This window comes from Periophthalmus magnuspinnatus, chromosome 12 (assembly GCF_009829125.3).
Source record: "Periophthalmus magnuspinnatus isolate fPerMag1 chromosome 12, fPerMag1.2.pri, whole genome shotgun sequence".
NCBI classification, from domain to species: Eukaryota; Metazoa; Chordata; class Actinopteri; order Gobiiformes; family Gobiidae; genus Periophthalmus; species Periophthalmus magnuspinnatus.
Window position 1 is genome coordinate 1,596,409 of NC_047137.1, and position 23,346 is coordinate 1,619,754.

At 41.5% G+C, this 23,346-nt stretch overlaps 1 protein-coding gene across 1 annotated transcript in view; it reads left to right on the forward strand.

Annotated features, from left to right (window-relative positions):
- Positions 1-1,797: 1,797 nt before the first annotated feature.
- The window catches only part of kcnc2 (potassium voltage-gated channel, Shaw-related subfamily, member 2), an 86,750-nt gene continuing 65,201 nt past the window's right edge, over positions 1,798-23,346 (forward strand). Inside the window, exon 1 of the mRNA XM_055225628.1 lies at positions 1,798-2,575. Coding sequence (XP_055081603.1) covers positions 2,021-2,575 — 555 coding nt within the window. The 5' untranslated portion in view covers positions 1,798-2,020. The remainder of the gene's footprint in view (positions 2,576-23,346) is intronic.

Sequence of the window (23,346 nt, forward strand, 5' to 3'; positions counted from 1 at the left end):
GGTGGCTGACCCCCCTTACACCAGAAAAACAGTGCACCTTTAAATCATACGTGGGTTAATGTACCTGTCAAAATGTGTCAAAAATAAAAACGAAACCAAGAAAGCTCGATGATAGGACGCACATTTCATTACATCCATGGTGACTTTTGAGACATTTGTACCAGATGTCCTACCTGTAGCTGCATGAGTAAAGTACGGGGGTCATTCAATAAATAAGGTGAATTTTTCGGTATAAAGACTTTGAATACAGTTAGAAGCTTACTTTTATTTTGTTTGTTTGTTTTGCACCCTTCAGCAACCAAAAACTTGATAACTGACAGCGGTTCAATCCTGGAGCATGCTTCTTGGTCGGCCAGCTTTGTTAATCGCCAAAACTCTCACTTTTTATTTTTAATCTGCAAAATAAATTAAATCCATGTGAAAAACAAGTAAAACAAACAAACAAAATAAAAGTAAGCTTCTAATTGTATTCAAAGTCCTTGTACCAAAAAATTCACCTTATTTATTGAATGATCCTCATATCTGGTCTCCTTGAAGTCTGTGAGGCGGTGCTGTTTAAGTGCTCAGCTCATATTACGTCTCTACAGCAGCAGTAAAATGACAAACATGCATGCCATTCCTCACAGCAGATATGGACTGAGACTGACTCTGTCACTGCTGCAGAAGAGTACAAATATTTTCAGCATCTTAAATCTCCACGGACATTTCCTCAACAAAACATCCACTGTAAACACAAGTCATGTATTTAGCACATGGTCGTAGTTCCAGCAGCCAAGTTCCTTTGTAGCCAATGAAAGACACTCACATAAATGTGTGTATCCATGGAAGGGCATCTGATATGATGAAAGTTCTGGTCCATAGATGATTAAATAAGTTTGTTTGTTTGTTTGGTTAAAGAATTGCCATGGCTAGAGCTGATACTTTAAAATAGGATAAATTATAGTAAATATATAGGTTTTCAAATTCTGTGCTCAAAGTTGGTGGTTCTATCCCTGTTCATATTGTTGTCTCCAAGACACCAAAGCCAGGGCATCCGGGGCAGAAATCTGAGTTTATAGCTGTTGTTGTTGTTGTTGTTGTTGTTGTTGTTGTTGTTGTTGCTGTAGAAAAGCACATTAACTGTTCAGACTACAATGGTATCAAATGTCAGGAGAGACGACCTCGTGGTCCTGAGTGCTTAACCACTGTGCACCTGTCTCTATCAGACGCAGGTGGAGTGACGCCTCCTGCTCCCGTCTCTGCTTTAATCATTCCACTGACGGAGATGAGTCGTGTCATTATGTTGCCTTGTTGGCTTAGACTGAGACGTGCACTTTTCCCTCTCAGCGTGTCCATCGCTCGTGAGGGGAGACCTGAGAGACCTGTGTCTGTGTCTCAGAGCACGCGGAGAGGACAAGACACGCACATTGGGCTCTAACTGAACAGCACACACTTATGTCTCTGTGAGCGCGGAAACTGTCCGTCTGACTCTGACAGACACAGATGAGATCACGCGCAGATCCGTGATTGGTTTATTCTTTTGTCTGTGCGGATAATAGGGCTGAAATTGGAGCTTAATTAAACTGTCATTCACCGTAAACTCCTGATCCTGGTGCAAACGTTTGCGTGAGTGCGTGATCTCTCCTTCTCCGGCGTGGCAGGTGTGCTCTTAGGAGCCTGACGTCACCATAGCCTCTCCCTCTGCTTGTGTTTCAGAATGAGCGCACACGCACGAGCCCCTGATCTGAGCATCTTCTGAGCGCGTGTGGCGCTCGCGCCTCACCGCCTGTTGTGTGGAGGGCGGCACCGCGCGCGTCCGAGGCTGACGCGGCTGTGCGTCTGGAGAGAGGCAAGCGCGGGGCGAGTTCAGTCTGGATCCACGCACCATCGCATCCCCACGCGTTCCACAAAGCTTCCCACGCCAATCGGACACCACGCACGGACCATGGACCGAGCTCACCGCTTCGGCGCACCGAGCGTCGGTTGAGCGCGTTTTCTCCCGGACCGCGCGCGGTGACCGAGTCATGTCGGAGCCAGAGAGATGGGGAAGTTTGATGACAACGAGAGGATAATCCTCAACGTCGGAGGCACGAGACACGAGACATACAAGAGCACCCTGAAGACACTCCCGGGCACGCGCCTGGCCTTGCTTGCCTCGGACTCGGACCTGGACTCGGTTCTGGATCAGCTGCAACAAGTCCCGGGCTTTATCGAGTATAACGCGCGCACCAACGAGTACTTCTTTGACCGCCACCCTGGCGTCTTCGCCTATGTGCTCAACTACTACCGCACTGGGAAACTGCACTGCCCCGCGGACGTGTGCGGCCCGTTGTTTGAGGAGGAGCTGTCCTTTTGGGGCATCGATGAGACGGATGTGGAGCCGTGCTGCTGGATGACGTACCGGCAGCACCGCGACGCGGAAGAGGCGCTGGACGTGTTCGAGCTGAACGTGGATAACGGCGAGGAGGACGACGACATCGGGAAACGGCTGGGCATCGAGGACGTGGCAGCGGACGGCAGCGTGAGCCAGTGGCGCAAGTGGCAGCCCGTTATCTGGAACCTGTTTGAGGATCCGTACTCCTCCCGCGCGGCACGGGTAAGCGCGCGGCTCTGACGCACGGCTCGCTCCGGTGACCCCTGTGTGTTATACATGTGTGTTATACATGTGTGTTATACATGTGTGTTATACATGTGTGTTATACATGTGTCCTTCACCTGGACTTTAGGGGAATCACAGTGGTCCGGATCTCCACTTGTTGAGCGGATGTCTGTGGTAGCCCGGTATGAGCAGGTATGCGCCCGGTGTAGCGGGTTCTGTGAGAGCTCTTGGAGGCTCTGCCCCACTCACGCGCTGAGTGGGATATAACGCTGAATATTCCGCTGTGTGATACTATAATTACGTGGAGAGTTTCGCGGCTCTGCCTCTTGTTTGTTTGGCACATACACTCTCTCTCACTGTCTCTCACGTGCTCGTGTAAGGCCGCGTGCTCATGGTTTGGCCTGGTTGAGCTGTGCGTAATGATGCTTTTTGTTCCTGGCGTGGGGCGGTTTTTGGCGCGTCCTTATTGGCATATAGCACATTTGGGTTCAGGATCAGTTAAATACGCACTATTATGTCCTCATATATTCGCATATACAGCCCTATTATCGCAATAAAAAACGTCAATGATTGCTCAAAAAATTATGAAAAATCTTTGCCATCATTTAGATATTTTTTGTTCTGGTACTGTTTATCTCTTTGAAGCAATAATGATTTGACGTGAAAACAATGAAGGACACGTGCCTTATGTCGCACCTGAACAAACGCTCCCAGCATGCAGTTCCCTGTCTCATTTCAAACACAAACACACAGACACACGGATGTGTGGATCAGAGGTGTTAGTATAATTCATTTTATTTACACATATACGTATAATGTGATCCTTTACACATATTTAATGTGATTCTTTGGATCATTTCAAAGAGCTCTGTGGTTATATTTTGGACTTCACCCTGATCATGACTTTCTGTTAGTAGTTAGGAGAGGAAAAAACAAAGCTGGATTTGATTCAAACTGTCCAAACTTGAGGTGGGGCTTTGTTAACTGCTAATAATGTATAACAACAAAGAACAACAGCCTGTAGATCTGTGCCAAATCTGTTTCAAAAGCAGAAATCACATTTCTGTCTAGTGTCTGTATAAATGTGCTGTAGTTTGTGGCTGTCTGGCTGTTCTTGTAAATGAGCCAGTTTGATGTCTTTAGTTTTTCCCTATAGGCAGAAGAGCATCAGACAACATCAGCTCTCTGTCTGCATCTATAATAATGGAGTTTGTTTATTTATTTATTTATTTATTTATTATTATTATTATTATTATTATTATTATTATTATTATTATTATTATTATTATTATTATTAGTAGTAGTAGTAGTAGTAGTAGTAGTAGTATTGTTGTAGTTGTTGTTAAAAAAAGACAAAGTTTAAATCTGTCAACTGGACAAATTGTTGTTAGAGTGAAGACGTTTTGCTCCTCATCTAAGCCCCTTTTTCAGTTCTGGTCAGATTGCTGGTGGACACTGCCTTATATCTATCTGAAGGGAGGAGCTAACTACTCTGAAACTGTAAACAGCTATTGTCTCCTGTTTCATCTAAAACTACTCTATTTCAATTCAACCTTTAATGATCCTGTTATTGAATAGGGTAGTTTCACCTGAACAATTTGTCCAGTTGACAGATTTAAACTTTGTCTTTTACTATAGATCAGACCTGGATGACTAAGGGATTACACAGACATTATTATTATTATTATTATTATTATTATTATTATTATTATTATTATTATTATTATTATTATTATGTCAATGACAAACCTGGACAGAACGAAATGCTGCAACTGCATTCTGTGCATAAGCCAAAAAGTGGATAGTTTTGTCTCTAAATTAACATTTGAAATGTAGAGGGTAGGGCTATTAAAATAGAAAATTCAGATCTTAGGGAAATCAGATCCTAATCGATACTATAACTTGTATCAAAACTAAATACACATTTGAGCAGATATAAAAGTCACATTGGCAGGACACCAATGAACTTTTCCTGAATAGCTTTAGAATGATCTTGAGCAGAATAAGTGTAAGACCACATAGACTAGTATACGCCCATGGACCACTATGGAACATACCGGTACCTAGATGACTGAGGGATTACGCAGATATAAGGCCATATGGGAATAGAAAAGAAAGTGCTACCATTTAATGTTTAAAATCACATTCTATTGATTAAATAAATAGCGTTGTTTATTATCATTGTGGTATCAGAATCGGTATTCAGTACTGAGTCTATTCCATAGTATTGAAATGGAGTTTGAAATTGTAGAATCGTGACCACACTAGAGCATATTGTAAAGCAGCCATTGTTGAGAGAAACATTTTGACAGTCCTGATAAGAACCTGGGAGGGATGTCGTGTTCACTTTCCTCACACAGTTAAATATTGTCCCTCTGCTCTGGCTGCATGTCTGTGCCAAACCTATACTGCCTATTTGTGCTCATGTTACAATGTACTGTGGTCTGTATACACAAAGTGATGTACATAAAGTTCTACAAAATTGTAAAAGAAAAAAGGAAGAAAAAGAATAGAAAAAAAATTAATTAAATTAAAAAAAAACCCTTTACAATAACATAATTAGCCCAAATAAAGCATGAACAATATTTTTTTAACTACCATTAGTAACTACTTATACTTTAACCCCTAACCTATTAATTAAATGATCTGTTTTTCCAATGTATATGAGCAAAATGTGTCTTGCCCCAGTACAGATATAAAAGCAGCTATTGAGGTCAAAATAAGTCCACTGTGTGCTCTCTGCATCTAATTATAAAGCATTTTATTGTCTGATAATCAGAAAATATGTGTTAGCATGCAAGTTGTTGTTAGCTTTATGGTCTGCTCTGCTCTCTGAGAGTTGTGAAAAGTGCTTATACACTCATCATGGTGAATAATTAGGATGCTCTGAATGCATAAGGTAAGTGAGGAATAGCTTTGGACCATCGCAAACGGTTTAAAATGAACTAGTTCCTTTATTCTTGTTTTTAAGACAGTTAAATCAAGTACAGAGACTTAAGGATTTACTGAGCTTGTATCATTTATCAAATTTTTTTGTGAATTAGGTCTTGGTTCATGCTTTAATGAGGCTAATTAAGGTGCAGTTATTGTTAAATGGTACTATAGTCGTAGAAGAGAATGTTACTGAAATTTGAATGTTTACAATAATCTAAAATGATCTGAAAAACCTCAGAGTGTAATGTGGAATCCAGTCAAATGAAGCATATCACTTTGAGTAGAGGTTTTGTGTTTTTGTACTAAATGTTTGTCCCTCTCGTGTCTCTGTAGTTGGCCGTTGGACTGTGATGGTAAACCTCCATTAACCTCCCACCTTTCTCATTCTTTCATTATTCATTCAAAATGCTTGCTCAATGGCACAACTCCCAGTCCTCCACACTGCAAAAACACAATTTATACATGACTTAAAATGACTTCAGTTCAGAATATTTGAGTCATTTTTACTTTGTACTCTAAAAAATATTGTCTTTAAAGCTACAGTATGTAACTTTCTGGAGGTGGCACATCACTTTGTAAAGCGCTTTGAGTGTCTTGAAGGTAGAAAAGCGCTATAGAAAAATGTGACCATTTACCTGCATGATCCTATGGAAATAGAAAGTGAAAACCATACTACAGAACATTCTCCATGGAGATAGAAGACAGACGTTTTATGCCATACTGTGGAATATTATAGCCAAAGAGACAACATTTCCATGGAAACAAGCAGGAAGATGTGGAGATGCTTTAAATGTATCTAAATGTTTACAGTCAATCTACATACTCCAATCTTTTGTGCATAGACTGTAAGATACATTAAAGATGCACTACGTAACTTTTCTGTTTGGAAATCCACTACCTGCTTGTCTCCATGGAGATATTCATTCTTTGTCTAGAATGTTTCAAAGTATGGCATTAAACATGACCAACTACAGGTGTTTTTATGCTCAACAATATCTAAAAAAGAAAGTGAATTCTTACTGTTAGCATGGCCTCTGCACAAATCTGTAACTTGGTGATGTCATCAGCTTGTCTACGTGGGGTTATATATAAAATTATAAATGCATAAAATTAATGTCACAACGGCATACAGACATTCCAGGCAAACCAAAAACATTTCAATGGAGACAAAAATAGTTAATGTACCCTCCTTAAGAAAAGTTACATAGTGTCTCTTTAACTACAATTTATATACTATTTTTTGAAGTATGAAAAATGAAATAATAAATAACAGATTAAATCAAGTCCACTTTAAATTGTAAACTTGAAGCCATGTTAACGCGTGTATTTGTGTATTTGTTTTTGTATACTTCCACATGCATATGACCAGTCCCTTTGGAGTTTGCTGCCTGCTCTGTGCTTCTGAAAAGGTTAAACTATGAGAATGACTTAACACTGAGCTGGAGGACAGGGCTAAATTCTGTGCTACCATTTCTGAGTTGTTGTTTTTTTGTCCTGGTTGATGGTTAATATCTCTGTAATTACTGGGCCTATCCACTGGGCCTATCCATGTCTTCTCTATCACTTCAAATGTACCAAGATACAATTCATCTTTTAATTTCAAATAGCGTGGTAAAGAAGATATGGTAAATGTTCTAGATCAGGAGTCTCAAACTCGTGGCCCGGGGGCCAATTGCGGCCCACGAGATGATATTTTGTGGCCCGCAGGACAATATGAAAGTTTAATGTTAGTGTGGCATTACCATGTTGCATGTAAAAGGTTCCGCCAAATCGGTAAACCCCAAACACACGTGTCACTCGTGCTGTGTACTCCCGTCACAAAAGATTCAACAAATAACAAGGTGTATCCATAAAATCCACAATAATTGGCATATTTCTTTATGTATGTTGAACACAGCAATAACTTTTGAGAAGATTTTAACAAAGTTTTTTTGTGGAATACCTGATGCAGCCCAGCCTCACCCAGACTGTGCGTCCTGCGGGCCACAGATAATTTGAGTTTGAGACCCCTGTTCTAGATGTTCCCAATCCTAAACAAATAATGATAAGGCTCAACATTTGGAAATCATAAATTTGGATATTTCTTTAAAAAAGTGAATCTCTATATGAGTTGCATGGAATTGTTATCTGATGATGTCACTTTCATCACAATTCCAACCAGAAACGTCACAGCTGATCTTTAGCTTTGTTTTTTTCTTTCTTATTAATCAAACAAGAGACAGTTACCTTTCAAAAGTGTATGTTTAACCCATAGACTGTATATATGAATTGACATAGCTTATCTGCTAGCTCACCCCTGCTAGCAAGTAGCATGGGTGCACCCATACTCACCTCCAAATAGGAAATGAGCATGGGTTCACTTCCGGCACCATTGTCTCTGGCTCCAGTTCACTTTACATTAAAAAACTGTTGGCCCTGTCTCTGTAACTGCTGCTGTGAGACTCATCATTTTGGTCTTAAATGTTCATATTAACCTGCTCTACATGACCTTCATGTTTTTATTTTGCTATTGTGTCTGTAAAATCAACATATGAACATTAACAACAGACAAATCAGGTGCCTTCTTCTCTTCCTTCTTTCACTCCCACTAGCATTAGCAACAGGTTTGATTGACAGCGTTGCTAAGTGCCTGCTCCCTGGGAAGGGACATAAACTTCAACAGCCTTGCTCTGGATTGGCTCTTTGGTTACTACAATTCTCGGAATTCCAAATAATATAATGGCTAGGCTCCATTAGCTTCACTCCCTTAGTCCACTTCTGTATACAGTCTATGGTTTAATCACAAACTGTATCAAAAATGTATAATAATGTATGTGTAATGTAATGATGTAGTAATAAAATAAAAGTAGCTTAGCTCAGCCTAGCCTAGCTTCTTACCTCAACATCTCTCATACATGACAATTATAGTTAGCTTTAAACGACTGCAATCCCCTTTTCACTCAAGTTGTGTCATTGCAGAAAAGAAAACAGCACATTGTAAATATGTCCATTTTTTTGGACGTGGAAGTGACATCACATGTAACAATCCTATAGGCTCCTAAATAGGTATTAAAGAACTACTGATGAAGTTGTCATAAAGGGTCATCTGCCTGCCTACACTATAGATACATATGTGACGTCATCTGCAACCCAGTCAAGACATGACCTCAGAGTTTATAACCATGGCAAATGTGTACTAAAGTCACCATACTTACAGGTGGAGATTTGAACTGCATGTGGACGATGCAATAGATTTTACTGCATGTTTTCTGCTAAAATGAAGAGGAACAGATTGCTCGGAGCATGTGTCAACAAATATAAAAATACTGAGGAGTAGAAACATCATGGGATAGCTGATAGTAGATTTATGCATCACATGTTTGAAACCCTTTAAACAGCTCTGCATGTAACAAATGTTTAAACTTTAAGTCTATGCATCGTGATGAACTCTGCTCTACTCCATGTTGTTCTGACCACAGTTAGAAACAAGTACACATAGTCCTTATGGTGTATTTACTGGACTAACCTGGACAAAGCCACACTGCCAAACCTGTATCAATAGTTTTGACACTAGCTAGACTGATGTGTCTGCCTGGGATCCAGAATACACACAGTACTTTAAGAAGATGTGAGTCTGGTGAATCTCCTCCAGTTCAGATGGGAGTGAGTGACAAGTGAATTAGCCAATTAGGGACACATATGGTCCATCTAAATTTGATTTTGTTTTTTAAATGATAAGTGACCAGAGAGCTTTTTTGTTTCACATGTGTCACTGAAAAAAACAAATCTGATTGGACGAACAGGTTTGGTTAGACTCGAGATGTGACAGATGGAGTGGGGACCAGACTGATATTCCTCTGTATAAAAATGCAGAGAGACATCAGCCTGGATTTGCCAAGCAATTTTTAGTGTCAATACTGATCTAAAAGAATTAGTATTTCAAGAAGCTTAATCATATCATAACATTAATAATTCAGATCAGTATTGGTAGTATTAGTACTGTTGATTCCAGCCTTAAAATCAACTGGTATGAATCAAAAGCAAAGAAGTGGAATCACACATCCTTATCATTGTTCAGGCTTATATTGTTTATATTGTGAACAGCGATGGACCCTGTGTGTGTGGGCAGGTATTTATATATCAGTCTGTACACACATACACACAGGGACCTGCCACTCCCAACGTATATCCTTTATTATTAAGTGTGTGTGTTTGCATGTGTGTATGTGCATGTCTGAGTGCGTGTGTGTGTGCACATGTGTGTAAGTGTGTGCATGTGTGCGTGAGTGTATCCGTGTGTGTGTGTGGACCACTGCTGGGCTGTTTAGACTGTGTGTGTCAGTCAAGTCAAAACAGCCGCCAATCACTTACCTGCTGTTTATACAACTACAGAGGAGAGAGAGGAGGGGGCGAGTAGATCACACACTTATGAGAGTAGATGAGACTCTTAGAACGAGAGTAGATGAGACAGAGAAGACTACAGAATCTCAGCTTCACAAAGAGCCCAGCCATTTGTCTGTACTAGGGAAATATCAGATACTAATCAATATTAAAGCTTGTATCAACACTAGATGAGCAGGTATCGATACTAAGAAGTTCCATTCACAGGACAGAAATAAACCTTTCTTGTACAGCTTTGGAATGATCTTGAGTATAAGACCGCATAGACTAGTATACACCCATGGACCACTATGGAACCTACCTGGACCACTGAGGGATTACACAGATATAAGGCCACATGGGAATATTAAAATTTATAAATGTAGTGTCTAAATAAATATTTTTTTTTATAATCATTGTGGTATTAGAATCAGTATCAGTATGAAGTCTGTTCCTTAATATCGAAGCTGAGTTTCAAATGTTGGCATCTTGACAGCACTAGTTTGCTCTCCAGAGGGTTCAGACTCAGATCAGTTTGAATTGGGAGGTACAATAGTGTTTTTGTACTTTTCACCCGCAGAGTCTCGGCTAATGTGAAAATACTCTGGAGATTTTACACAAGTGTTTGAGCTCACATTGACTCATGAATCACTGAGGGAGAGAGAGAGAACAAGAGAGAGAAAGAGACAGGAGGAGGGAGTGGGAGAAAGAGGAGAGGATAGGAGAGAGAAGGAGGGAGTGGGAGCGAGACAGTGATAAAAGGGGAAGAAAGGGGAAGAGAGGTGTGAAATAGGAAGAGAGAGATGAGTGGAAGGAAGAGAGGAAGGAGAGAGAGATAAAGAGGGGAGGGAAGGGAGGGCGAAGGCGGGAGGAGAGAGAGGAAGACAGAAAGAGAGAGGAGAGTAAGAGGAGGAAAAGGACAGAGAGAAAGAGGGAGGGATGAGATAGGAGAGGGAGAAATGGAGGAAAGAAGGGAGAGTCAGAGAGAAAAATAAACAGGAAGAGGGAGAAAAAGAGATTGAGGGAGAGAAAGAGAAAGGATGAGGGACTGGGAGAGAGAGGGGAGAAACGTAAGGAGGAGGATATAAATACGACAAAAAGTGAAGATAGCTTTGAAAAGAGGAGGGAGGGAAGAAGAAGGAGAGGAGAGAATAGGAGAGATGGGGGGAGAGTAGGAGAGAGATGAGAGGGAGAGGGAGGAAGAGAGAGGAAAGAGTGGGAGAGAGAGGAGAGAGGGAGTGAAGAGGAGAGAGTGGGAGAGAGATGCATCCTGTGTTTAGAGCAGAAGTGTGAAAGAGGAGAGTGAAAATAGAAAAGTGATCTAATCATGGGAGGAGTTCACAAAAGAAAAACAACCACAAGAACCAATCAGACGTGAATATACACAAGAGATACGACAAGAAAGTAGCTGAGAAAGGGAGAGAGGAAGAGGAGATGAGAGAGGAAGAGGAGGGAGAGGAGGGGAGCAACTCTCTCCTCTGCATCCTCTGTGCCTCTCCTTTGCTCCTCTGTCTCCTGTCCCTCTCATCTGCTCCATCTGAGCCTCTCCCTTGCTCCTCTGACCCTCTCCTCTGCTCCTCTGACCCTCTCCTCTGCTCCTCTGACCCTCTCCTCTGCTCCACTTGACCCTCTCCTCTGCTCCTCTGACCCTCTCCTCTGCTCCTCTGACCCTCTCCTCTGCTCCACTTGACCCTCTCCGCTGCTCCTCTGACCCTCTCCTCTGACCCTCTCCTCTGCTCCACTTGACCCTCTCCTCTGCTCCATTTGACCCTCTCCTCTGCTCCACTTGACCCTCTCCTCTGCTCCATTTGACCCTCTCCTCTGCATCCTCTGCTCTGTCTGAGGAGCTTAGTTCCTCATTTGACTGGTTCATAATTTAAAGGTTCTTCACAGAATGCATCTGTCTCTCTGACAGCTGGTCCCAAAAGTGAAGTGAAAACCAGGGCCCAAAACCTTAACTATTCATAGGGTTATATAAGTAAATAGATATGCTGCTTTTTCATAGAAATTCTTGAATCAGGGTTGTGCTATAATGACATTTGAAGAGACTCATTTCTAATCATGAGTGAGGAACTTCAGTGTTTTTAATGGGCAGGTCTACAGACACTCCTCTGCCAGTACAAACATGTGGTACAATGCACTCTTAATATTCAAGGAATTATTATCCAAAGACATTTTAATTTGTATTAAAGAGGGGGTATTGCACTTTATGGGGTATTCAAACATGCAGAATTTTGTAATAATACCTCCTCTTTAAAAACTGTTAAACGCTGTAATTAGATCAGTAATAAAATATGACTCATGAAGATAAAATAAAATACAAAAATGTGAATTGTATTGAGTTGTTTGGTGACAGATGCTACAGCACTCTGAGAAACAAGAGCCTCCCCCTGGAGCTCTGCTCCCCTGCAACCAAAGATCTACACAGTTACCAAGATCAGATTCAGAAGATGCAGAGTAAATATTATCTATAGAACAGCATGATCCAGTTTCAGACGAGATAGTGGTCAGTCTTTTCCTGAAGCAGTGCTGCTCAAACTGTGGTGCAGGTTCTATTGGAGGCAAATGTCAGTTTAGGTGGTATACAATTCTTTAATATTTCTAAACGTTTCATTTGTTCATGTCACAGTTTGAAATATGTGTGGAGACTTGGCCACACAACAAAATGCACAGTTCAAATTTATAGGAGTTTATTACAAGCTAAAATGTCCAAATTTAAAATATAGTAGAAAAATGAAATGGATAAGCCCATGATAAAAGTTCCAGTCTTTCTGAGCAGTGCAGGTCGTAGGGCTACAAACAACTGGTGGACTGGCAAATGGGATGTAATTCAGCCCCAGCAAGCAGCTACTCATTTTACTTAGCTGCATGTGTAAGCTGCACATCTCCACCAGTGCAGTCCTCGCCCCGGTCACACCCCGTCCTCACAGCTACAGGCAGATTAGAGATGGACAAGAAGCTGTAGGGCATAAACAGCAGGCAGTGAACTACCCCAAAACGAATCAGATGCTCACACATGCAAAACAGCAGCACAGGTTCATCCCTTAATTTAGTTGGATTGTGGCAGTACAGCAAGTCTCTCCTCCTCTTCTCAATCTCATGGTAGTCCCCGGTCTCCATGCTCACTGGTGGCTGTCGCTCCTTGGGTTTTTTCTGGCTTCACTTTTTAAAAGAGTCAGGTGATTGAGCTGCACCTGTTGGAGTCTATGATTATTTATTCAGGTGGAGTAGTCCATTGTGACTGGAGTTCACACTGATTATAAAACACTACAGTTCATTCAACAGAAACAAAAACATGCAAAAACTTGCGCCTGCCCTCCCAGTTTCCCATCCTGGCTTTGTCTTCCTCCATGGATATGTCAGTGCTTTAACTTGAATGTTTCACAATAAAACATTAAACTAATCAATTTTGCATCTTTTCATTTACAGGTGTTTATAATGCTTTATAAATTCAAAATCTTATTGTACATATCTGTATATTTGTTTGGTCAGTTGAAGTTGTTTTACATAAATACACTTGAATTGAATTGAATACTGCGAGGGGTAGTCTCTCCACATATCTGACCACCTGGTCTGGTAGTATAGGTGACACGTTTACATGGAGATAGATGCTACGTTTGGAACATTCCAAGCAAAGCATTAACATCTCCATTAAGACCAGCAGGTGATGGACCCTCCACCAGAAAACTTTTTACTAACTATTTACTTTCCTGTAGTATAGATCAATGGAAAATCACTTCTTTTTGCTTCTGAAATTCTCTTTATTCTCATCTTTTAATTCTTACACTTGATTGATGATTTTGATCTGTTCAGATGCCAGGCAAAGAGGTGTGTCTGTAATTCTGACCAAATATGGTGAATAAATAGGATGCTCACAATGCATAAGGTAAGTGAGGAATAACTCTAGACCACCGCAAACTGTTAAAAGTGAACTAGTTCTATTTTTCACATTTTTAAGATCAGGTACAGCGTCTTTAAACTCTACTTTAGGTTAAAATGTGTTGAAGGTGCATGTGTCCAGAGCATCTCCTCTTTCAGAAAATATTCTCTGATCTATGTTATAATGTAGTTTCCTCATCACAATCAGACCTGGAGTTCATTCACACATGTTTAACACACAGACCCTGCATATTTAGCCTGAGTTCTTCTCTCAAATAAAAACACTTGTGGTATCACGCGGTAATACAGGAAGTGCTCTACTGTGTTTTTAAACTGCATTCACTTTCACTAGAATCATTTGGATAATTCAGCCCTGGAATCCCCAGTCTCTGCTGAACTAAAGGTAAAAGGAGCTGTTAACATGTAAACTACCACTTCATGACATCACAAGGTGGAATAGAGCATTTTGAGCTTTGGCGATGTAGACAGATTAATAATAAACTGTTACTCAAACATGTGTGAATGAAACAAAACACAACTCCAGATATGTTTCTAAGGTGGTAACATCATTATAATATGACTTAAAGGTCCTATTCCTGTAGAGTGTAGGGCCGGGCCACAACATCATTTTTTAAATGTCATCACCTGTTTTTGATGCTAAGTTTCATTTGATGACATTTTTCTGGGCGAGAGAGCTCTGGATTTATCCAGTGAGTAGGCTGAAGATAGTTTGCTTTGTAATTTAATTTCTAGTGAATCTTATTTGAAGTTGTGTAAAACATAGGATTTTTAATGACAGTTCCCTTAGTTTTATTTAAAGAATTGTTTCCTCAATTTAAATATGTAATTCAGTACATCTGAATTACAGACATTTTTGGTTGGAGGTTCCAAGTTCTTCGATGAGGGTTCACACTTACATATACACTTTTAATATTCATGAAAAGTAATGAATAAATGATTAAATAAAAGGACAGGAAGACTAAATGGAACACACAGAAGAAAAGGTTTGAAGGGCTGTAGGTCTTGGAGAGGTGGGCCTAATCAGGGTCCATGGCTTAAGAGATGGCATGAGAAGAAAGAAGAAAAAACTGAAAATAAGATGGGTGGAGGCTTAAAAAGTAGAAACACAACCAGGTGAAACCACAGACGTGCTGATCGACACTGATTATCTCAACATCCTCCAAGTAATCGTGTCACAATAACACATGTTGTAGTGCGATATATTGTTGAAGGAAATATAGACGATAAACGATAATATTCAAATTGCCACTGATACAATAAACAAAGTATTCTAAATCTACAATATTGTAAAAAGAAAGAAGAAACAAAAAAAACATGAACATTGAAAAGAAAAACAACAGCAGAAAAATGAAACAATTTAGTATTTAGTTTGCATCTGTAAAGGGTCCTTCACAGCTTCAAATAAAACTAGAACATACATTTATAAAGTTATTATTATGCCATGTATATAGTTGTTTACAAAGCAGTGGTGTTGAAAAGGGTTGGGTCAGGAGAAGAAAATAAGATGATAAAGGAGAAGGACAGAAAATGTTCTATGCAAAGGAATATAAATTATTGTGAGACTACTTTATCTTTTAGAAGCTCACGTGGTCTTGTAACTAAAACTCACTCACTCAAAGTGTTAGGAGAACCTTTCATGTGAACCCTTTTGTTACCTTTTGGTTGTTAATTTTGTTAAGATGTGTTTGTAATGTATTTGAATATTGATGCAATCAGACCAGTTGGCTTTTCAGGTCTTTCTCCGTAAAGTGTAACACACCCTGTATTATTTTAACTCTAAATATTACAGCCTGAGGCAAACCAGCTCGTGAATGCCACCAGGAGCATGTCTGGCCATACCTCAGTAGATACTGTCACATTCTTACTTTAAAATATATGTTCTGTCATCTCAGACTATATAAACTTTGTGATTTGGATAATTTGGAGTCTGACTTTGGGGGAGATGCTGTTGGTTGTTTATTTCTTGCAAGAAGTCTTTGCTTCAACATTCATCAGTGCCTACAAAAGGAGTCTTTTCCCACAACATTCTATACTTGTTAACAGTGCAGGACATCTTGGCTTCAGAGCTCCACTGGACAGACGTTATGTTTCCACACCAAGCCAGGTAGTGTCAACAAGTGAACAAGAACTATCTGAGCAGATTCAAAAATACCAAATAAAATGTAACATAACAGTCAACATGGAAAAAAGTGTAAACCCATCTTAAAAAAGTCTGTGAATAGAGGAGATAATCACCAGTGAGAAGGACAAAATGGCAGGCACAGAAAATTCAAAATCTCAGCTCTAGAACAATGCACATGCACCAGCCTCTCCATCTGATGCCACATACTAATGAGCAACGAAACAGCCAGTCTCTGCATCTGAGGTCACAAACTAAGGAGAAACTAAACTGTGCCAGCCTCTGCGTCTGAAGTCATACACTGCCGAGAAATGAACCTGTGCCAGCCTCTGTGTCTGATGTTACAAACTAAGGAGAAACAAAACTGTGCCAGCCTCTGCAGCTGACGTCACACACTAACGTGAAATGAAAATGTGTCAGCCTCTGTGTCCGATGTCACACACCTCTGCATCTGATACAAGAAAACTAAATAGAAACAAAACTGCACCAGCCTCTGCGTCTGACCTCACACACTAACAAGAAACTAAACTGTGCCAGCCTCTGCATCTGATGTCACACACTAACGAGAAATAAAACTGTGCCAGTCTCTGCGTCTGACATCACACACCAATGAGAAACGAGACTGTATCAGCCTCTGCATTTGACGTCACATGCTAACTAGAAATTAAACCCATTGATTCAAAGCAGAAATAACCCTCGAACCAAAATGTTTTACCGTTATTTCATAGCACCACAGTGTACTTTCAAAACATAAAGCATTTATCTCCATTAAACCAATTTTTAAAATGTACCTCAGATCAGTTGCATAGAGGTTTGACTTTTTTTAGTGAATAGATATCTTAGAAGAAAGAAAGATGTTTTATTATCCTTCAACCAGGAAGTAAGGCTTGTGCACAATTTGCACGCTCGGTTGTTAGCTTTACTGTGATGTCAAAACTCCGCACTGGTCTCTGAGAGTTGTGAAAAGCTTTTATAGACTTATCCTGGTGAATAATTAGAATGCATAAGGTAAGTGAAGAATAACTTTAAACCACTGCAAATCGTTCAAAATGAACTAGTTCTATTTTTTTATGTTTTTAAGATTACATTGACTTTAACTATAATAAGCTACAGTAAACATGATGTAATCCTTGTTGTTATTTTGAGAAGAGTAGACACAGAGAGGTCACATCACATGGTTTATGGAGTCTGTCTGTAGCTCTCTTATTACTGTCCATAAACCTCTGTGGTTTGGATCAATCACATACAAGCCTTTTCTATATCAGCCATTAAACTATGAGAGGATTATGTTTCTCCTGCTTTAGACCAGGATTAATACTGGTAAAGGTGGTCTTGGTTTAGTTCTGGTTTAGTCATGGTTTAGACCTGGTTTTGCCCTGGTTTTGCCCTGGCTTTGCCCTGGTTTTGGACATGTTTTAGTCTTGAGTTAGTCCTGGGTTAGTCTTGTAAATCCTGCATTAGATAATTGGCGTAATCCCAGTTTAATCCTAGTTCTGTATTAGTGGTTTGGTTTGAATGAGACGGATTTGGGCGACTTGTTTGCTGCAGCGAGAGGCTATCATCTGTCAGTGTCCAGTGTCAGACAAGAGAGAGGGGAGGAGGAGGGACAGAAGATGGAAAGGGGGAGAGAGGGAGAAGGAAAAAGGAAAGAAGAGAGTGAGTAGAGAGAAAGAAAGAGGAAAATGAGAATTAAGGGCTGAGGGGCGAGAAGGAAGAGGAGAGAGAAAGAGAGAGACTGAGAGCATAACTAGAGAGAGAAAAGAGGGAGAGGGAAGAAAAGTGAGAGAGGGGAGAGTTGCAGAGAAGGAAGGGGGAAAAGAAGAGGGAAAAAAGAAGGGGGAGATTGATAAGAGATTGAACTGGGGTAGAGGGGGAGGACAGAGAAGAGGGGGGAGAAAGATGGAGAGAAGGGAAGAGAGAACAAAAGGAGAGAGAGAGGAGCAAGAGGGGAATAGTGGGTGGAGTAAAGTAGAAAAAGAAAATGAGAGATTGGAGAAGACAGAGTGAGAGAGATAGAGAGATAGTGAGAGATAGTTAGAGATAGCTAGATAGATAGAGAGCTAGAGAGAGACAGAGAGAGCTGGAGAGCGATAGAGAGCTAGAGAAAGAGAAAGATTGAGATAATGAGGAAGAGAGATAGAGAGAGACAGAGAGGTTAAAGAGAGGCAGGGATAGCGATAGAGAGAACTACAGAGACATAGAGGAGGGCGTGAGTGTAAATGATGAGTGTTGTTCTGAGCCTGATGGATTGTCAGGTTCAGTCATTCTGGTGGTCTATTGTAAACAGCAGATTGTGGAGCGCTGTTTCTGCCCTCTCACAACTAACTAAACTAAATACATTTGAATAAACTGCTAAACAGTAGTAGTTAGGGTTAGGGTTTTCAGACCCCATACTTACTCCTGCTTATATATTGGACATTAAGGTTTGTTTTGGGACAGGTGTAAGCGCCACCCGGAGTCTGACCTCTTCAGAACTGTATCCCAGGCACAGAATGTATAAAGAAGTGGACTAAGGGAGTGTGACATCACCCATAGCTTTTGGTTCCACTCAAATAAAGCTCATTGAGGCTAGTAGTTAAAGACGCCAAGTTTCATATTTGGAACTCCGACCGCAAGTAACATAGCAAACAAAGAGCCAATCCAGAGCGAGGCTGTTGAAGGTAATGCCCCTTCTTGCCTGCACTGCTGGTTAGGCAGGAAGCGAATGCTGTCAATCAAACCTGTTGTTAACGCTAGCAGGAGCGACTTCGGGGAAATAAGGCACCTGATTTGTCTCTTATTAATGTTCATATCTTGATTTACTGACAAAATGGTGAAATAAAAATGCCAGGATCATGTGGAATGAGTTAATGCAAATAATTTAAGACCAAAATGACGAGCCTGACAGTAGCAGTTACAGAGAGGGAGTTAGAGAGAGGGATGATAGTTTTTGAATAGAAAATGAAGTCGAATGACCCGTAAGTGCACCTCTGCTTGCTTCCTATTTGAAACGTGGCAGCTGGCAGGTTAGCTGTATGTCCATTTATAGTGAAAGCAATACTGTCAAATAGACAAACAATTGTAGGAGTGAAGACGTTTTGCTGCTCAACCAAGTCGCTTCTTCAGTTCTGGTGGATGGAGTTATAGATGGGAGATAGATGATGTCTAAGGACCCCATTCCTGTTCAAGGAAGGACTGTTTTTTCTAAGAACATTGCTTCTTTAATTCCCCTACAAGAAGAAAATTATTGACCATTGACTGTATTACAGGCTCTATCCTGTTGAGTACTCCTCAGACCCATTGTATGCATCACATAAAATGTATAGGAGCATCATTTTAAGAACACAGATAAATTTGTTAGCAAAGTCAAGCATTGCTAATTTGGGTGAGACAATGGTTTTAATTGATGCAACTTCTCTTTTCGCATGTATCCCCACATCAGTAGCGGTTGAGGCAGCAAAGAGGACACTTCTGCAGGATACTAAGCAAAAGAGAGAACTAAACTGTCACCTGACCAAATCTGCAAACTGCTGGATCTTTTTAAATACCACATATTATTATGGCTAACAGAATGCATTGGCCTCATTTCCAGGCACTCCACCCATTCATTAGTATCAGTACGTGGATGCCAACTGGACTAAAATTAAAAGATCTGGAACCCTTTACTGCGCATATTAATGCTGTGGATCACAAACATTAAGTTCACATGGGAAAAGGAGAACAAACTACCTTCTTAGTGCATGCAGTAACTATAGGAGAGGACTGGCGACTCCAGGTAGACCTTTACAGGAAACCCAAACACACTGACTAATACCATCTGTTTGATTCACACCATCCACTGCAGCACAAACTGAGTTATCTGTACACTACAACACAGAGTTCAAGTGGTTAATTAAACATAGAGAGTAATGTGAAGGAGCAACAACACATGGAGAAAGCCCTCTCAGCTTGTGGATATCCAAAATGGGCCTTCAATATGTCTAAGAAAGCTAAAAAAAATTTTAAAAAAGGACAACAGGGAATCTGAATCTATAAGGAATGGTTACACCTTTAACCATTCCTTACACACATGGTGTGTCTGAAAACCTTCTGAGAATTTTCAGACAGTCTATTTCAAACCTACAAAGACTTTGAGACAGAAAGTGGTTCACCCAAAGGACAAAATCCTAAGCCATGAACAAAGCAATGTGGTCTACTTCAGTGAGAGTAATAATGGAGAAACTAAACAGCCACTCCATAAGAGAATGTGCCAACACCGTCACAAGAGCTCCTCTGGACCCCAGTCCACAGTACATCTCCATCTTAAAGCCACTAACCACTCCTTTGAAGATAGTGAGGTACAGATCTTAGCCAGAGAAAATAAATGGTTTGAGAGGGGAGTTAAATAAGCAATTAGAAAAGACAATCCTTCCTTGAACAGGAATGGGGCCCTTAGACATCATCTATCCCCATTTGTAACTCCATTCTCAGACCCAAATCAAAATAAAGAAAACGACAGGGCTAGGGAGGATGCTTCTGGGTGGGAAAGCACCCTTTAGGGGCCATTAGGGGCCTGAATGATTATGTTAAGTGTGACTCAGGCATAGTGCACACTTGTGAGTGTAGCTCAATAGACCTAACCTGCAAACAGAAACTGTACACAATACGTGTTTTTAGTGTCAGTGTAGTTAGCTCCTCCCTTCAGATAGATATACGGCAGGTTCCACCAGTGATTTGACCAGAACTGAAGAAGCAGCTTCAATGAGCAGCCAAACATCTTTACTCTTATTACTTTTTGTCCAGTTGAGAGATTTTACATTTTGTTTTTACTATGGATTATATCTGGACCACTGCGAGATTACATAGATACGTCCATTTATATATATACACTATAATTCCAGGTGTGACAGAGAAGACACACCCCCTCATCCTGATTTACAGTCCCATTGTTGGATCAGGGAGAAATCGAAATCTGGAAAACTGCCCACCAGACTGTAATTCGGGATGAGGGGAGGTACCAAGGTGGTACTCTCATACACCTGGGATATGGTTCTGGAGAAGTCGGACTATAGATGACAGTGGAGTCTTGTGGGTGGAGAATCGTACTGCTAACTTTAAGGAACCTTTGACTGAGAAGAGATCGCTAGATTACTTAAAAATGCATGGATGACATATAAACCCTTTTCAGGTATGTTTATGACGATATAACATGGTAAGATGCCGATTTGGTAGAACCCCCTCTTTAAAAGTTGAAGTACTTTGGAGATGCATGGACAGATTTGGGGTCCTGTCTAAGGTCTGTGATTTGAACTGTTTTGATCTTTGGCAACAGACAGAGACTCTCGACGGGAGGCAGTGCTCTCTCCATCTGCTCCTATCTTTGTACACACACACGTCTTATGGAGACATTACATTCACTAGCCATAACGGCCCAGTAACCATTTTTCCCATGGATTTGAGCAAATGTGTTTTGCCCCAGTACAGATATACTGTATAAGCAATTCTTGAGGTCAAAATAAATCACCTGTGAAGCACACATTAGCATACTAGTTTTACAGTTGTTTTACAGTGACTCTCCGAAAGTCATGAAAACCACTTATAAACTCATTGTGGTGAATAATTTGTAAGGTCTGAATTCATAAGGTAGGTGATGAATAACTGGATGACTGCAAACCATTTCAAAAGACCTAGTTCTGTTTTATTTTTTTTTCCTCCAATTGAACTGCCATCTTATCGTGGTGGGGGAGTTTGCATACCTGAATGATCCTAGGAGATATGTTGCCCGGGGCATTATACTCTCCCATGGCAAACAGGTCCTAGGTGATGGGTCAGACTAAGAGCAGTTCACAATACCCGTATGTTGAGAAATAAAACACGGATCATGACATCGCTGGACCTCCCTGCTGAAGCTGCTGACATGGCCCCAAATAAAGCAGAAGAAAATATGAAGATGGATAGTTCTGGTTTTTACTCTTTTAAAACAGTAAAAATCAGATACAGTGCCTTTAATAATTGCCTTATGTTACCCTAAACTCCAACCTTCACCTATTTTAACCCAGATCTGAACTGAACTTAAACCACGGTCTTGATTACAGACTGTATAAAGAAGTGGACTAAGTGAGTGTGACCATAGTGTTCGGCTCCAAATGAAGCTCATCCATGTTATAGGGGCAAATTTGGAGCCAAGTTGCATATTAGGAATTCCAACCGTGAGTATCAGAGTAACCAAAGAGCCAATCTGGAATCAGGCTGTAGAAGGTAATGCCCCTTCCCGTTCACACCACTCGTTTAGCAAGGAGTGGGCAATTAGCAATGCTCTCAGTCAAACCTGTTGCTAACGCTGGCGTGAGCAACCTTGGGGAAAGAAGGTACCTGATTTCCATCCATCCATTTTCTTCCGCTTACCGGGGCCGGGTCGCGGGGGCAGCAGTCTAAGCAGGGACTCCCAGACTTCCCTCACCCCGGACACGTCCTCCAGCTCCTCCGGTGGGACCCCAAGGCGTTCCCAGGCCAGCCAAGAGACATAGTCCCTCCAGCGTGTCCTGGGTCTTCCCCGGGGCCTCCTCCCGGTGGGACATGCCCAGAACACCTCCCTACGGAGGCGTCCAGGAGGCATCCTGAGCAGATGCTCGAGCCACCTCAGCTGGTTCCTCTCAACGTGTACGAGCAGCGGCTCTACTCCGAGCTCCTCCCATGCGCCCAGCCACCCTACGGAGGAAACCCATTTCAGCTGCTTGTATCCGCGACCTTGTCCTTTCGGTCATTACCCAGAGCTCATGACCATAGGTGAGGGTAGGAACGTAGATTGACCAGTAAATCGAGAGCTTTGCCTTTGGACTCAGCTCCTTCTTCACCACAACGGACCGATACAGCGACCTCATCACTACAGACGCTGCACCGATCCGCCTGTCAATCTCATGCTCCATCCTTCCCTCACTCGTGAACAAGACCACGAGATACTTGAACTCCTCCACTTGAGGCAGAGACTCACCACCCACCCGGAGAGGGCAAGCCACCTTTTTCTGATCGAGAACCATGGCCTCGGATTTGGAGGAGCTGATTCTCATCCCAGCCGCTTCACACTCGGCTGCAAACCGCCCCAGTGTCTGCTGCAGGTCCTGGCTCGAAGAAGCATCAGGACATCATCATCTGCAAACAGCAGGGATGCAATCCTGTGGTTCCCAAACCAGACCCCCTCCAGCCCCTGGCTGCGCCTAGAAATTCTGTCCATAAATACAATGAACAGAACCGGTGACAAAGGGCAGCCCTGGCGGAGTCCAACATGCACTGGGAACAGGTCTGACTTACTGCCGGCAATGCAAACACAGCTCCTGCTCCAGTCATACAGGGACCGGACAGCCCTTAGCAAAGGGCCCCGGACCCCATACACCCGGAGCACCCCCCAAAGGACACCATGAGAGACACGGTCGAATGCCTTCTCCAGATCCACAAAACACATGTGGACTGGTTGGGCAAACTCCCATGAACCCTCAAGGAC